Here is a 16,866-nt window from a genome sequence, read left to right as displayed (position 1 = left end):
GCTCAGTCTCCCATGGAAAAATGTAGTGGCTTGGCCTGCTTCCTCACTCTCTACAGTTGTTAGTTCATGGGGTCACCCCTGCAGACACCTGTCTGCTTTTTGCAGAGAGGAGAGAGAAAGACAGGGCAGAAAGCCCTGAGTTGGCAGAGGAGGGTCGTCTCCTCCTCTAATCACTGGTCCCTGCCCTGTGAACCGCAGCTGTAGTTTTCAGCACACAAGAACAGGCAGGCAGCACTAATGTTGTATGTATCGCGTAATGCAGTGCACTTGGGAGGTTTGTCAATTCCCACATTTTTCTGATTGCCACGCTGGCTTTGGCTCCAGTTGCTATAGAAGCAAGAGCTTCCCTCTCCAGATAGTAGCAGGGCACGTGTGACCATTTCTGTCCAATACAGGTTTTGCCACAATTATCCATCCGTTGTCTCCTCCAGATTAGATAGCTATAGGTGGGGCTGGAAGTTGAAGCTAGTGAAGAATGCTGCAGCCTGCTTGTTAAGGAGGGTTACATTGGATTGGTGCTCCATGACGTGCAGTGGCTCCCAATAAACTTCTGGCTTGAATTCAAGGTGCTGGTTTTAACTCATGAATCCCTAAATGATTTGGGACCTGGTTACCTGAGAGATCAACTCTCAAGTGTATATCCAGGGAGAGATTAGCAGAGGTGATTGGGCCAGAGCTTGCTCAGTAGAGATGAGAGGGAGTTGCTGGTGGGGTGTTCTCAGTGAGAAGACTTCAGCATTGGAACTTGCTCCACAAGCCTATCTTTGTTACCCTTTGGAGTGCGCTGCAGTGCCCACTCTTTCTCTTTCTGTTGAGGGTGTGAGCTGAGGTGGAGGTGCTGAGGAGCAGCTGTTTCTTTATGGCGATGTGGTAATTTATCACTTATGAGAGAGCTGGATTGGTGCCTGTAGATGTATTTCTAAAAATTGAAGAGAGAAATAGCCAGTGGAGGTGGGAAAAGGTCACCAGAATCAGACTTAGTAGATGTTTCTGAGGGCAGGGAGAGCTTAACTCCAAGGAAAGACAACTCCGAATTCTAAGACAGTCAAGTGAGGTCTAAGAGGAGCATTAGGCTCAGTCTGAGCTCTTGGCCTCTCCTCTGCAACCTCCTGTGATCAGCAGGGACTGAAGGGATCCCAGACCCTGTAAATGGCCTATGAGGACTGTAATAGATAATTACAAATACCCAAGGGAGCTGTTGAGATTGATAATGAATCAAATATAACTCTCAATTTCCTGGACCTTTTGTGGCTTGATTTTTCTCTAGATGTGGATTAGTGCACACCTCGCTTTGTTGGTCTATAACTAGACTGGGATTTTCTTTTTGCAGTTATTCTTTGATACATGCACTTTTTGTAAATTAGAAAGGTTTATGACCTTATGCAGAACCGAAGAGATAGAAACCCAGGCTGTGGAATGTGTTCACCATTCAGCGATGGAGTTTCTATAACCTGTTTTTATATAGATCCAGCATAAAGAATTTTTCTCCACTGCTGGAATGTTAAATTTAACAATGTGGTTGTAATGGGCAGCCTGAGGCTAGTTGCTTATAACCAGATTTTAAAAAATCATCATCCATGCCAGGAAGATGCCAGGGCTTTCATTCCATTGGAACTTCTTTCAGCCTGAAATCTAATGAAAGACATTAAAGGTTTAGTAGTAACAGAACCATTCAGACCTGTTCACACACACATTGTAACATCTGAAAAAGTTGTCCAATATATAGTATTTTATTTTGCATCTTATTGTTCAAAAATCCTTCCTTGCTCTCTGGCTGTGCCACAGTAGTTTGAAGACTGTTCTCCTTATTGCTTTATTTACACACAGAGAGAGAGAGAGAGAGAGAGAGTTGTAAACCAGTAACTTTTGTTGATTGTTTGTTTGGAGATTATTGTAGCCTGGCACCCAGGGACACTGATAGGCCATATGAATAAGGTGTAGGTGGCTGTAATGCAAGGGCATACAGGCCTGATACCTGTGTGACAATTAGCTTAGCCTAATCAAGGCCTAGCTTTTCATAAGGAACTAACTCATAGATGACCTTATGTCACAAAGTGTGTATTACAGTGGTACACGATAGAAAATGGTGAAGTGAGGAGGAACCGCAGAGATATGCTTTTGGGATTTTAGAGAAAGTTTGGAGGATGTTGAGTTTAATCAAAACTTACATGTTCTAATTGCAGGTATACTCTAGCAACTAGTTGACTTAAATTCTAATAACTATGAGGTAAATGGTTAATTAACCTATAGATGTTAGGAACCCCAATATTATTGAGGTATGGAAGCCCGTGGCTAAAACTATCACTAAATATGTATAAGGCTAGTGGGTGTTAGCATAAACCATTATAAAAGTTGGTACCCAGGTTGTGGGCAGTGGGAGACATTGGAAAATGCTGACTTGATGACTAGGTGTGAGCCAGCTCACCTGCACTGAGGGTCCCTACGCGGGATGATGTGAATAATGCATGGAGTACTAGGCGTTCTGTATTGGCGCTATCTCCTTTGCTATACTACAGGGTGTGTAATTGTTGTGCTAATAAATTTTATAGCATTGATAATCAGATAATTCTTCTTTCTTTCCTGTCCATACTATGGTGTGATACTCCATTCACTGCTGAACAGTTGTCCTGCTTTGCCTCAGAGATGGCCGCATTACAGTGGTAGATAAGTCCTTCATCTTCTCTCTGTCTCATATTGTATTAAGATTGTAAAGCACTGTGTAGACCTTTGGGATGAAAAATCCTACTGTATTTAAGATGATATTATGGCAAATATTTTGCTCATTCTTTTATTTCACTAAAATATTTCTATTGTTAAGCCCTTACATCACACCAACTTAGTTTTAATGTCGCTTAGCTACCACATTACCTAACTCTTTTTGAAAATCCTAAATCAATGAAAAGATATGTCCATGTAATGCTGGATTTCATTTCTTGTGAATTTCCTGTCTTAATATTTCCATCTTTGTTTCCCCAGAGTTGTCTAGTTGGTTATTCATGATCCAGCTTTAGTAGTGTCATCTGAAGTTCTCACTGGATGTTCAGTTAAAACTCTTAAAGACATTAATCTCTCTTATTTTTTCTTCACAGAAGTACATGGCCATCGGGGAATTGGGAAAAGCTACTGATACATTAGATGCTACAGGAAAAGTAACTGAAGAAAAGCCTTATGGTAATTTTAATTAAATCATAGATATAGATTAATGTAAAGTGCAATAAATGGCCTGTATCTTACCAAAATGAAGGAGAAGCTTTGGACTTCACACTCTTGAATTTTTTCGGCATTGCATTTGAGGGAAAGGAAAACAACTGACCTGCTGCAATGGTTAATGTTAAAAGAAAAATACCTTCTTGGGAACAAGAGGATATAGCTCTTTAGAGCTTTGTGTCTCATATGATGCTGAGAATTAAATGTAATTTCTAAATCAAATTGCATGATTCTTTCAGTTTTAACCTCAGTGCCTAAGATCTCACAGCTGGGTCCAGCACAGTGGTTGATTTCAGTTTTTTCAAGAAACTAGCCTCAAACTAGTAAGGTGAAAAATAGAATCAGGCATAGCTGTATTGTTTTGCCTTCAGTGTACTGGCATCACTAGTAAAATTGTCATCCTTCAGTGCGCAATCCCATGAGGGATGCCTTTGCCATTCAAACCCAGAAGGAAAGAAGTACTTTCGTCTCTCCTCCAAAAAGCCCCTTTAAGTACAGGCTTTTTTATTTTAAGATGGGGCTGGCATAGACTCACCTTTTCACTTTTTCACTTGTTCATGCTGTCTCTCTTTTGCAGGCTGGCTCTTAGCAATCTAAATAAATGAACCTCTCTTACCCAAAGACCACGGTGCATAGGTTTGACAGTTTTGAACTAATTATATTTATTGCTTTGTCAGTTCACACGTTCTGGAGTGCATTCACAGGTAGGGCAAAGAAACCACTGTGTGTCTGAGAAATAATGCAGGACTAATTGGGAACCCACCTGAAAATGTTTGCCATTAATTCTTTCCCAACATAAAAAGAATGCTATAGATAGTTGGTCTCCTAGCAACTCTTAGAGGCCCACTCTGTTTCTGATACCTAGGAACAGGTAAATACAAAAAATTACTGTTCATTATCTTGTGATGAAGAAGATATGCTGAATTTTTCCCTTCCCTCTTGTTTGTAATTTTTCTCCTTACCCTTGGTGCAGGCAAGCACCAGTTCCTGTTTCACCCTGAACTGCATTGCCGATGCTGGCTGGTAATATCTTTTTGACTGCCTGGTGCTGCTCAGAGAACTTACTCACACTACCTCCATTCAATACTGAGTGGTCAGGGGCTACAATAGAATCTTATTATCCATCTATCTAGGCTTTTGTAAGGTTGCCCATCTTAGTTGCTAAACCACACAGTTTTATAATAGGTGCAAATCAAAGTGGTCTCTACTTGCTTCTCAGAAAGGCAGAATGCATGATTCTGTGCTAACACTCTGTTATGCTGACAAAATACACTGCAGAACATTCACCAGGCCATGATGAAGTATTATCACAAGTAATTAAAACTCAATTCCCATTGCCAGAATGGATGAACCAGGTATGTTTCATGATCCATTAGCCTTGCTTGCTTGCTGTCTTCACTGCATTCAGAAATTTGCTGGGGCTTGCCGCCATTAGTGCAGACCAGCGAGATTGTATTGTGAATTCTGCAAAGGGGAGAGCAGAAGAACCATGTGCTCTCCTCTACCCATACTTCCCCCTATTGTTTCCTTCTCTTCCCATCTCTTAACAACCTCCCAAACAGCTGGTTTCAGCTTCCTCCACAGTTGCTGATTTTTTTTTCACATTATACACTGCTGAGGTTCGGAGCTGAATTTCAACTTCCCTTTGACCTTTAGGTCCTAATCGTGTGAGATGCCAAGTGCTCCCTACTCCCATGGAATACAGGACTGAGTCCTAAGTGTGGGGGAGGGAAAGCGGCCTAGGAGATGTGCAGAATTCTTCCTCAAGGATCACACTGGGTCAGAGTGGAGAACACTTACAGAAAACTGCCCACTGTCTGAACTAGAAGCAAGCAGTAAAATTTTATAGAAAAGTCTCTAGACAGAAGTTTAGAAAACAAACCATTGTAAATATAAGTTACACATTGCAATGATGTGTTGAAAAGGTCTGCTTGGATTTTAATCCCTCCCAATCTTTTAGTTAATAGGTATGGGTTTGGTTTGGTTTGGTTTTTTTGGAAAAAGCACCTCATACAGCTAGATTGATTCTTGCTTCCTCAAGTGGAAATTGTTTCATGTTATTGTCTTACTGTTGGAAAATGAACATGGACTTTGAAAGTAGCTGTGAACTTGGTTTAGTGCTCCTCTGATGCTTTTCTGAGAGAGCCGTTTACATTTTGTGGCTCCTTTGGTAATGATCCACAGTAGTACACCCATGTCTCTCCCCAGCCTCTTATTGGCTAAATCCAGGCACTGGGAACAGAACTTGAAAGGACCAGCTCCAGATCTTTACCAGTGAAGTGAAGGGATGTCATTAATAGAACTGATTGAATAATTATAAAAGAGAAAGAACAGCCCTCTCTTTTCCTCTTTGCAAATCATTTGCAAGCAGACTTTGTCCCAGATCCTAAACTGATATGTATGGGCATAGCTCCATTAAACTGACAGGTTTCGGAGTAGCAGCCGTGTTAGCCTTTATTCGCAAAAAGAAAAGGAGGACTTGTGGCACCTTAGAGACTAACAAATTTATTTGAGCATAAGCTTTCGTGAGCAGTGAGCTGTAGCTCACGAAAGCTTATGCTCAAATAAATTTGTTAGTCTCTAAGGTGCCACAAGTACTCCTTTTCTTTTGCGAATACAGACTAACATAGCTGCTACTCTGAAATCTAGAGAGAAGAGATAGCTAATAAGGGTGTTTGCTCAATAAAATGGCAATAGTTAGAATGCATAGAGAAACATAATGATGCCTCTGTGAGCTTTAATGGGTTAGATATTTAAATCTTGATAGTTAGGGAAATTTGATGTGGTGTTCCCACTCTCTTCTCTTACTGGAAAGAAAATATGTGCTTTACATCTCAAATGTCCTGTAAAATCATTCCCCTAAAGCTATGGGATTAACTGTTAAGAAAAGCTGCTTAGTTTAGCCAAGTAGTTCCCTCCTTTATCAAAATCAAAACTAAGAAGGTTTTCATAAAAAGAAAAGGAATACTTGTGGCACCTTAGAGACTAACAAATTTATTAGAGCATAAGCTTTCGTGAGCTACAGCTCACTTCATCGGATGCATTTGGTGGAAAAAACAGAGGGGAGATTTATATACACACACACAGAGAACATGAAACAATTGGTTTATCACACACACTGTAAGGAGAGTGATCACTTAAGATAAGCCATCACCAGCAGCAGTGGGGGGAAAGGAGGAAAACCTTTCATGGTGACAAGCAAGGTAGGCTATTTCCAGCAGTTAACAAGAATATCTGAGGAACAGTGGGGGGTAGGGTGGGGTGGGAGGGAGAAATAACATGGGGAAATAGTTTTACTTTGTGTAATGACTCATCCATTCTCAGTCTCTATTCAAGCCTAAGTTAATTGTATCCAGTTTGCAAATTAATTCCAATTCAGCAGTCTCTCGTTAGAGTCTGTTTTTGAAGCTTTTTTGTTGAAGGATAGCCACTCTTAGGTCTGTAATCGAGTGACCAGAGAGATTGAAGTGTTCTCCAACTGGTTTTTGAATGTTATAATTCTTGACATCTGATTTGTGTCCATTCATTCTTTTACATAGAGACTGTCCAGTTTGGCCAACGTACATGGCAGAGGGGCATTGCTGGCACATGATGGCATATATCACATTGGTAGATGCGCAGGTGAACGAGCCTCTGATAGTGTGGCTGATGTGATTAGGCCCTATGATGGTATCCCCTGAATAGATATGTGGACAGAGTTGGCAACGGGCTTTGTTGCAAGGATAGGTTCCTGGGTTAGTGGTTCTGTTGTGTGGTGTGTGGTTGCTGGTGAGTATTTGCTTCAGATTGGGGGGCTGTCTGTAAGCAAGGACTGGCCTGTCTCCCAAGATCTGTGAGAGTGATGGGTCGTCCTTCAGGATAGGTTGTAGATCCTTGATGATGCGTTGGAGAGGTTTTAGTTGGGGCCTGAAGGTGATGGCTAGTGGCGTTCTGTTGTTTTCTTTGTTGGGCCTGTCCTGTAGTAGGTGACTTCTGGGTACTCTTCTGGCTCTGTCAATCTGTTTCTTCACTTCAGCAGGTGGGTATTGTAGTTGTAGGAATGCATGATAGAGATCTTGTAGGTGTTTGTCTCTGTCTGAGGGGTTGGAGCAAATGCGGTTATATTGTAGCGCTTGGCTGTAGACAATGGATCGTGTGGTATGATCTGGATGAAAGCTAGAGGCATGTAGGTAGGAATAGCGGTCAGTAGGTTTCCAATATAGGGTGGTGTTTATGTGACCATCGCTTATTACACCGTAGTGTCCAGGAAGTGGATCTCTTGTGTGGACTGGTCCAGGCTGAGGTTGATGGTGGGATGGAAATTGTTGAAATCATAGTGGAATTTCTCAAGGGCTTCTTTTCCATGGGTCCAGATGATGAAGATGTCATCAATGTAGCGCAAGTAGAGTAGGGGCATTAGGAGACGAGAGCTGAGGAAGCGTTGTTCTAAGTCAGCCATAAAAATGTTGGCATACTGTGGGGCCATGCGGGTACCCATTGCAGTGCCGCTGACTTGAAGGTATACATTGTCCCCAAATGTGAAATAGTTATGGGTGAGGACAAAGTCACAAAGTTCAGCCACCAGGTTAGCCATGACATTATCGGAGATACTGTTCTTGACAGCTTGTAGCCCATCTTTGTGTGGAGTGTTGGTATAGAGGGCTTCTACATCCATAGTGGCTAGGATGGTGTTTTTAGGAAGATCACCGATGGACTGTAGTTTCCTCAGGAAGTCAGTGGTGTCTCGAAGATAGCTGGGAGTGCTGGTAACGTAGGGCCTGAGGAGGGAGTCTACATAGCCAGACAATCCTGCTGTCAGGGTGCCAATGCCTGAGATGATGGGGTGTCCAGGATTTCCAGGTTTATGGATCTTGGGTAGCAGATAGAATACCCCAGGTCGGGGTTCTAGGGGTGTGTATGATAAACCCATTGTTTCATGTCTCTGTGTGTCTATATCAATCTCCCCTCTGTTTTTTTCCACCAAATGCATCCGATGAAGTGAGCTGTAGCTCACGAAAGCTTATGCTCTAATAAATTTGTTAGTCTCTAAGGTGCCACAAGTACTCCTTTTCTTTTTGCGAATATAGACTAACACGGCTGCTACTCTGAAAGGTTTTCATAGTCTTACAATATAGTTTTCCAGAAAAATGAATACTCAGGCTTGAATGGAAATTGGAAAGTATTAATAAAATAACATGTTGGGGTTTTTCAGCTCCTGAGTATAACCCCTCCCGCCCCAGTTCCTGCTAATGACTACCAGTTTCATCTGCTGGGAGGGAGCATTAACTTTCACAATGTCCATTAAATTCTGGGATGAATGGGGAGCCTCTACCTAATTCAAGAAGATAAAGGAGAGTGGGTTGGGGGAGGACATGAAAGGAAAGGGTGAGAGAAATGGAACTAGTTAAGCCTTTATCCAAGTTTAACTCAGTTATGCAGAAAGAAAAAAAGAGAGGGGAGCAGAGTATCCAGGGAAAGGAAGAAAACTCACTTGGGGGCTTCCCTACATGCATAAATTGTATCACTTTTACTGTACTGGTAATGGATGCAGTGATGGCAGTATTCTTGTACAGGTAGGGGGATAAATTACACCAGTATAAGGCATTTCTTTACCAGTGTAACTGGATCCAAATAGGGGTTGTATTGATATAACTATTTCAGTAGGAAATGGCACCCCTAACTGAAATAATTAAATTTGGCACAAAAACTGTGTGTGGACCAGGCCTTAGAACTGATTTCCTAACTACAACTCCCTTCCCCCTTATGACAGAGGCTGTGAAGTGGTATGGTACAGAACAGCTATGCGGGTCTACTCTACCCAGAGATCCTGTTCAAGGGAAATTGCCAGCTGGCCAGGTCTGCTGGGTTTGCAGACACTTTGCATTGGCAAAGGGACAGTATCAGAACAGAGAATCAGGCCCACTGTATTTACTTTTTTTAAAAAAATAAAAGCTGCAGTTGAACAGGATGCTTGAGCACATGAGTAGTGTCACTGACTTCAATGGGATTTAATTATTATTTGTGTTGCTGTAGCATCTAAGAGCTCTAATAGTGAACCAGAACCCCACTGTGCTAGGTGTTGTGTAAGGACAGAACAAAAAGAAGGTAACAATAATATTTGCAGTCTGGAGCATCTTTCTGTATTGGTGCCTAAAATAGGACTATTTAACTAAATTTTTAAAACCACAAGAAACATGTAAATCAACCCAGACAATTTGCCCTCCTTAGCTTAAGTTTACTCTCACTCTTACCTCCTCCTCTACCACTGTGTCTCCCACCATTTTCTATGAGATTCTTTTCTTAGTTTAGATTATAAGATCCAAAGGGCAGGGACCTTTTCTTTGTACCAGTTTGTAAAGTGCCATGAGCCCTATATAAATAATCAATGCTAACGTATATCTTGTTTCCTTTTGACAGATCAGATAACAAAAGAAGATCTTGAACGTGTGTTGAAAAAGTTTACGGGGGACATAATGCAAGTTCCTCCACTGTAAGTTCTGTAGTACAAAGGCACTGCCAGCAGCATTACTCCACTTGGAGCATTTTTCAGCAGAATCCAGTTTTGCCATAAATAAAGAGTTCTCTTTTGACAAGAAGATATTGGCAAGGCAGGTGCAACCTTTGAGTGGGCTAGAGTTTACTTTACTGCCTTTATCCTAGTGCAGCAGTTCTCAAACTGTGGGTCGGGATCTCAAAGTGGGTCGCAAACCCATTAAAATGGGGTCATCAGGGCTGGCTTAGACTTACTGGGGCCCGGGGCTGAAACCCAAGCCCCACTGCCTGGGGTCAAAGAGGAAGCCCAAGGGCTTCAGCCTTTGGTGGCGGAGCTAATGTTGGGGCTGAAGCCCTGGGGCTTCTGCTTTGGCCCCCCTGCTTGGAGCGGTGTGGCTCAGGCTTTGGGCCTCTTCCCCACCTGGGGCAGTGAGGCTCGGTTGGACTCAGGCTTTGGTGCCCCCTCCTGAGGTCTTATAGTAATTTTTGTTGTCAGAAGAGGGTCGTGAAGCAATGAAGTCTGAGAACCCCTATCCTAGTGCCTAAAAACAACTCCCATAGAAAAGCACATGGAGACTCAGAATTCACTCCTTGAGGATTTTCAGCAAGGATTGCACAGGGTCAACCTCCCCACAATCAAGTCCAAAAAGGGAAGAAAAAAAAAAAAGGAATGTTTAATTCTTAAGTACCAACTTTATAAAATGTTATGATAAAGAAACAATAATAATAACACCTTAATTTCTATAACACGACATGCTCCTTTATAACCCACATACATTATCTTCCCAGTTATATGTAAACATAAGTAAAGAAAACAAATCAAATATAAACAGATGATTCCCAACCAAAACACGGTAAGAAGTAACTCAGAGGTCCAAAAACCTAGGTTAAGTTCACCTGAGTCTTAGCTACAGTCTTTGATCACCAAAATGTATACAGTCTGCTGAGTCAAAAGCACTGCAACATCTTCCCTCCACTTGCTTGCAAAAATCTCTGGCTGGAATCCATGCAGACTCTTCTTCCTCCTCTGCTAGTCAGCTAACTAATTAACCAACTGCTCAGTTTAAGTATATAGACTTAAAAAAAAAAAAAAAAAAAAAAAAAAAAACCTGTACAAGAAAAATACAAAATTAAGAAAAGCAAAACATAAATGACACTTTCCCCATCATCATTCAAATAAGAGAAAAGTTGGAGAATCACACAAGTTGAGACAATTTAAAACAGTTTGGCTAAAATCAAGCAACTTCCAAGTATACAATTAAAATGAAAGAAATTAGTTTTCCCTTCCAATTTCTCCTTTCTGTAATTAACTCTGCCACGGCTTCCCTGTTGGAGGGTTAACATATCACTATCCTGCTGCAAAAGGCTTCAGAGTCAGGGGGAAACAGCCTGCTTTCTGCTTCGTGTCTCCGCTTCTCCCAACCCACACACTTGCGTATGGCCTTCTGTAAAGCAGCTACCCTCGTGGAGTCTGAGTCCAGTTACTGGGAAGGTACTGACCATACCCAAAACTACCACACCCAATTCCAGAAACTTCTGAGGTGGAGTGTTAATTGTGCATCTGCCTAACAACAATGAACCAGACACAGCTCATTCCTACACACCCTTCTCTATAGATTGCTTAAAGAGAAATCCTCCTATTAGGCATGTGGGTTACACAGGCTGTAGAATTTATTAACTTGACAAATTCAGAGCTGAGGGTTATGTTGATTTGAACATTTGATACAAATGGTCACATGGTACTGTGTTTTGTGGCAAAATTTTAACTTTGAGAAGGAATCCGATACTATTTTTGCAAGAGTTTGTCAAGACACTGCATTATCTGCCAGTTAGTGGAGAATATTTTGAGACTTCCACTTCATTCTGTAAACAGAATGGTACTTTAACTTCTGTGTTTAAAAAAAAAAATGTTTGAGATTATTTCAATACTAGCTTCCTGAAAATTTAAGCCTATTTTCTTCAAGATGCATATAAATCACTTCTGGTAAACTTGGGTAGTTTTTCTTTTTTAACATCATCCTGAGCTGATAACTACAATGGTCTTTGGATAAGGCCCTTTGTCACTAATTAAATTAATCCAGTTTAATCAATAGTGGTCAGTTAGACATACTGAAACAAGGCTGGGTAGTTGGCAATTGCCTCTCATGAGAGACTCAAGACTGAAGCAGTGGAGATATTCTGAGTCAGGGTCAAGGTGAAGGGAAGCTGTCTGTACAGCATCAGCTGCATTGCCTACTGATCATGGGCCCAACATAACATTTGGTATGTGTGTTGGTCCCATAAGCTTCAGTGGGGCCATGTGTTTGAGTCAGTTACCCTACCGACGATTGATTCCTCACTTTCAGAAGCAGTGAATTCAGTTATGAACACTTTTAAAATGCAAGTATTGAATAGGTGACTCTCAGAGTACCCAGAAGTCACCTACTACAGGACAAGCCCAACAAAGAAAACAACAGAACGCCACTAGCCATCACCTTCAGCCCCCAACTAAAACCTCTCCAACGCATCATCAAGGATCTACAACCTATCCTGAAGGACGACCCATCACTCTCACAGATCTTGGGAGACAGACCAGTTCTTGCTTACAGACAGCCCCCCAATCTGAAGCAAATACTCACCAGCAACCACACACCACACAACAGAACCACTAACCCAGGAACCTATCCTTGCAACAAAGCCCGTTGCCAACTCTGTCCACATATCTATTCAGGGGATACCATCATAGGGCCTAATCACATCAGCCACACTATCAGAGGCTCGTTCACCTGCGCATCTACCAATGTGATATATGCCATCATGTGCCAGCAATGCCCCTCTGCCATGTACATTGGCCAAACTGGACAGTCTCTACGTAAAAGAATGAATGGACACAAATCAGACGTCAAGAATTATAACATTCAAAAACCAGTTGGAGAACACTTCAATCTCTCTGGTCACTCGATCACAGACCTAAGAGTGGCTATACTTCAACAAAAAAGCTTCAAAAAACAGACTCCAACGAGAGACTGCTGAATTGGAATTAATTTGCAAACTGGATACAATTAATTTAGGCTTGAATAGAGACTGGGAATGGATGAGTCATTACACAAAGTAAAACTATTTCCCCATGGTATTTCTCCCTCCCACCCTACCCCCCACTGTTCCTCTGATATTCTTGTTAACTGCTGGAATTAGCCTACCTTGCTTGTCACCATGAAAGGTTTTCCTCCTTCCCCCCCCCCTGTTGCTGGTGATGGCTTATCTTAAGTGATCACTCTCCTTACAGTGTGTATGATAAACCCATTGTTTCATGTTCTCTGTGTGTGTGTATATAAATCTCTCCTCTGTTTTTTCCACCAAATGCATCCGATGAAGTGAGCTGTAGCTCACGAAAGCTTATGCTCTAATAAATTTGTTAGTCTCTAAGGTGCCACAAGTACTCCTTTTCTTTTTGCGAATACAGACTAACACGGCTGCTACTCTGAAACCTCTCTAACATTTATTGCGCTTAACTATTTCTCGTATAAAGAGGCTCCTGTGTACAAATGATTTCAATAGTTCTTCTTTTATGAGCACTTGGAGAGGATTAGAAATCTAAAATATATCCTTTTGTAGTGCAGTATTAATAGGATTTTGAGGACGGGAGGCTTGTTGTGTTACAGCTGTATGACATACATTTGTACGGTCTATCCCACCAGCTATTCTGCTCTGAAAAGAGATGGACAAAGGCTGTCGTCTCTGATGAAGAAAGGAGAAGCAGTGGAAGCAAAGCCTGCTAGGCCGGTTACAGTATACAGCCTCTCTCTCCAAAACTTCCAGCCACCGCTGTTCACACTGGGTAAGGGACAAAATATTTGATGTAGGCTGATGCTCCCAGCTTGTCTACACTCAAACTGGAAATGAAATAACTAAGTGGATTTCAGTTCACATGGTTAGTTATTTCAGTGAGCGTCTGCATGTGGGTGCTTCATTGTGCAACAAGAGTGCCCCGATTCGATTTGACGTAAGCTGATTTCATATTATCATTTGGTGGGGAACTTGTCCAGGCTGGGAAGGGAATTATTCACACCCACCACAATTGCATTCCTGACCCCTGGCTCACTCCCTCCTGAAAGAGGGAGGGAGGAACAATGATATGACCCTGTTTCCAATTCAGGGAGAGGAGATCCACACTCCCTTCTTCCATCTGAAAAGAAATGTAGTTCACGCATTAGGACGCGCAGAAATGAATTGGAGAAACCTTTGGTAATCTTCTCCTCCTCTAATATTGACAGTGAAGGCAGGACAGTTATATGCCTTCTGGAATCACCCTGATTGCTCCCTTGGAAGCCCTTTGGTGTACTGCATGTCGTGTTGTTAAAAGTGGGTATGACCACTATATTTCAGTGGTGTGTATTATTTAAATAGTTAGTTATTTTATGGTTGGGAGATTAACAGCTGATCACTGCAGGAGTCTGGGAAGGGCAGGGACGTGGAGTTAAGGAAGACAGGAATAGTAAAGCTGTGTTTTTATAATGTCACAGCTCGTGTCAGCTGTGCACTTTTAAGTACAGTCAATATTTTAAAGTGTTCATTGTCGGTTTGGAGTAGTACTTAAAATGACTGTTTTTCATCATTGGAAACATGAAACTTATGACCTTTTGAAACCTTTCAAATGAATGATACTGAAGTATTTATTAAAATGCCAAGGCCAATAGTTAATTTATAATGCATTTGTTCAGTCACTGTTATGTTTTCTCTCTCTCCTTTCTGGCTTTGCAATCTCACCCGCACATATGTTACAGGATGAATAATTTATACTGTATCATATAAATATTTTATCACTTTATTGTTTGCTTAGTGCATTTTTACATTTGTTTGGGAGCACGGTTTCTGTGTAAAGTAGATTTCATACTGGGCTGGCAATTTACTATGTCACTGTTAACATTCCAGATGTTGAATGTGGAGGTGGCTTTTATGTGAGAAGCCTGGTCAGTGACATCGGAAAAGGTAGGCCTGGAAAAAGCATGATGTAAGGAATGTACATCTCTGCTAATTGAAGAATATTCTCCTTTTGCAAATCTCTGGTCACCAACCTAATGTGCTGGGCTGCCATGCTGTCATTCACTTTGATGTGCTAGGGTAGTTGCTTCTGGCACATAAAGAAAAGAAGCATAAATAATAGTGAAGGAATCACAGGGAGAGAATAAAAATGGAGAAGGTGAAAGTGTTGGGCAGAAAAAAAAATACAAGGCCCTGTGATTTTATTTATTTTTCCCCGTACCAGTGTGTGCTTGATCCTTTAAAGGACAAATACAGAGACATGGTCCCTCACCCAAAATTCTCCTTTTGATTGCATTTCAAAATCATTTTGAAATTCTCCCATACCTCAGGAGATTAAGAGTATATTTCAGAGACTGTTCTTTATCCTGTGTCGAAAGGCCAACTCTATCTGTGCTGTATCCTTTTGAACCTGATTCAGAATCTCTTTGGTCTCTGTGGTGATTAATTATTGCATTGGTATTTATCATAGATTGTTCCTCATTTTATACTGTTCTAGTAAGTGATATAAAGTAAAATTTTAGAAAATGCATAGGCTTTATTTTTAAAAGGGATTGAGGCTCCTAAATCTCTTTAAAAGTCAGTGGAACTTAAGCTCCAAAGTCCCAAAGTCACCTTTGAAAATTTTACCTTAGATCTGTTTTAACGTACATTACTAATTTTCTTTTTGTATTTTGATATGAATATGCAAAATCTTCTGAAGACCTTCATTCAGATTCTGATCTCCTTTACTCTGAAGTAAACCTGTTGAACTTGTTCCAGATTTACATTGATGTAAGTGAGCTGAGAATCTGAATAAGAGCCCCTTTTCTCCAATTAAAAATATATGAAAAAAATTAGTTCACTAGGGGTTTTGAACAACATCCATAGTTTTTTAACTTGAATATTCACCTTTTCTGGCGGCTTTCTCCTTTTTATGCTATAGAACTCTCTTCCTGTGCCAATGTGCAAGAGCTGACCCGGACCAAACAAGGACCATTTACACTAGAGGAGCATGCACTTCATGAAGACAAATGGACAATTGATGAAATTGCACAGTCCTTGGAGCATTGCATGTCTCTTCTTGCAGTAGAACCATCTCTTAAAAAATTAAAGACTGAGCATTCTGAAGAATCCACTGTGAATTGTGAAGATAAGTGATGTCAGGTCAAGGAAAAAGACTGAATGATTGAGGCATCTTAAGATTGGAATGGGATTGTCTTGCCTTGCTGTGTAAATTTACAACCTTGTGCATTGAGGATGACAAATTGCAAGGCAAAGAAAATCATCCCTTTCTATCTTTTTCTTGTGCTAAGATACATGCGCACACAAACAGTGTCCAGCATTTATTATTTCCTCACTTATATTCTGCACTGCACACTGTAAATGGATCTGTCACTAATGTAGACTCTGCATTGTACTCTTGAAAGACCTTGCAAGATACATTTTTGATACTACATTTGCAATAAAAATTTTAAGTTTAAATTTTGCAAAATGTTCCTGGAAGGAGAAATATTTCATTTTCTTTCTGTAACTGTTATCAAATTCACATACTGGAAAATGGAAACAGAATTCCATGCCAGTTTGAAAGATGAAAAATGTGAAATGGCACTTTTACTTTGAGTTCTTAAGAGATTTCTTGAAATGATCCCACTGTAGTCCTTATATGGATTGGCCTGTCAGTGGAATTTCACTGAGGACCTGGTCAGCATTGCTTTGAATGAGTTGTAATATAATATGATGAAAATTTCAGTTTAGCTGAACTGCTTATGCAAATAAACAGTAAGGAACACAATATCGTCACAGACTCTTTCTTTCTGCATAGAGATGCGCTTATCTCCATATTGATAAAATTTCATAATTTCTGTCTGCAAATATATTGAGATTATAGTTACCTGTTGTGCCCTTTTTGGGATAGAAGGGATTCACCTATTTTCCCAATGTATTGCCTCAGGTTCCTAATCAGCACCAGTGGCTTGGATGGAGGCCTTAGGCAAATGTAGTACTGGGTTTTGACCTGTGAGGCCCCCAATAGCAATTGTGTTGGTGACAAAGTGACCCACCATGAAGGATTTAAGTTGCTCAGCTGGGCCCTGATCTAAAGCCCGTTGAAGTCAATGGGAGCCTTTCAGTTGATTTGAGTTGTATTTAGATCAGACCCCTACTGATTTACAGCCTGAAGTTGTTGGA

At 41.0% G+C, this 16,866-nt stretch overlaps 1 protein-coding gene across 4 annotated transcripts in view; it reads left to right on the top strand.

The window, feature by feature from the left end:
• TRUB1 (TruB pseudouridine synthase family member 1) overlaps window positions 1-16,471 on the top strand; it is a 42,345-nt gene extending 25,874 nt beyond the window's left edge. For 2 of the 4 annotated variants that reach the window (XM_038411683.2, XM_038411682.2), the window contains 5 exons: window positions 3,090-3,171; window positions 9,604-9,676; window positions 13,356-13,495; window positions 14,590-14,646; window positions 15,623-16,471. In XM_038411683.2, the coding sequence (XP_038267611.1) occupies window positions 3,090-3,171; window positions 9,604-9,676; window positions 13,356-13,495; window positions 14,590-14,646; window positions 15,623-15,837 (567 nt within the window). In that variant the 3' untranslated portion in view covers window positions 15,838-16,471. Of the gene's footprint in view, window positions 1-3,089; window positions 3,172-9,603; window positions 9,677-13,355; window positions 13,496-14,589; window positions 14,647-15,400; window positions 15,472-15,622 lie in introns of all 4 variants that reach the window. The other 2 variants (XM_043517980.1, XM_043517979.1) reach the window with 2 other exon arrangements.
• Window positions 16,472-16,866: the final 395 nt, after the last annotated feature.

The sequence above is a fragment of the Dermochelys coriacea genome, chromosome 7 (genome assembly GCF_009764565.3).
Source record: "Dermochelys coriacea isolate rDerCor1 chromosome 7, rDerCor1.pri.v4, whole genome shotgun sequence".
Taxonomy (NCBI): domain Eukaryota; kingdom Metazoa; phylum Chordata; order Testudines; family Dermochelyidae; genus Dermochelys; species Dermochelys coriacea.
This window is presented reverse-complemented; position numbering and strand designations above follow the sequence as displayed.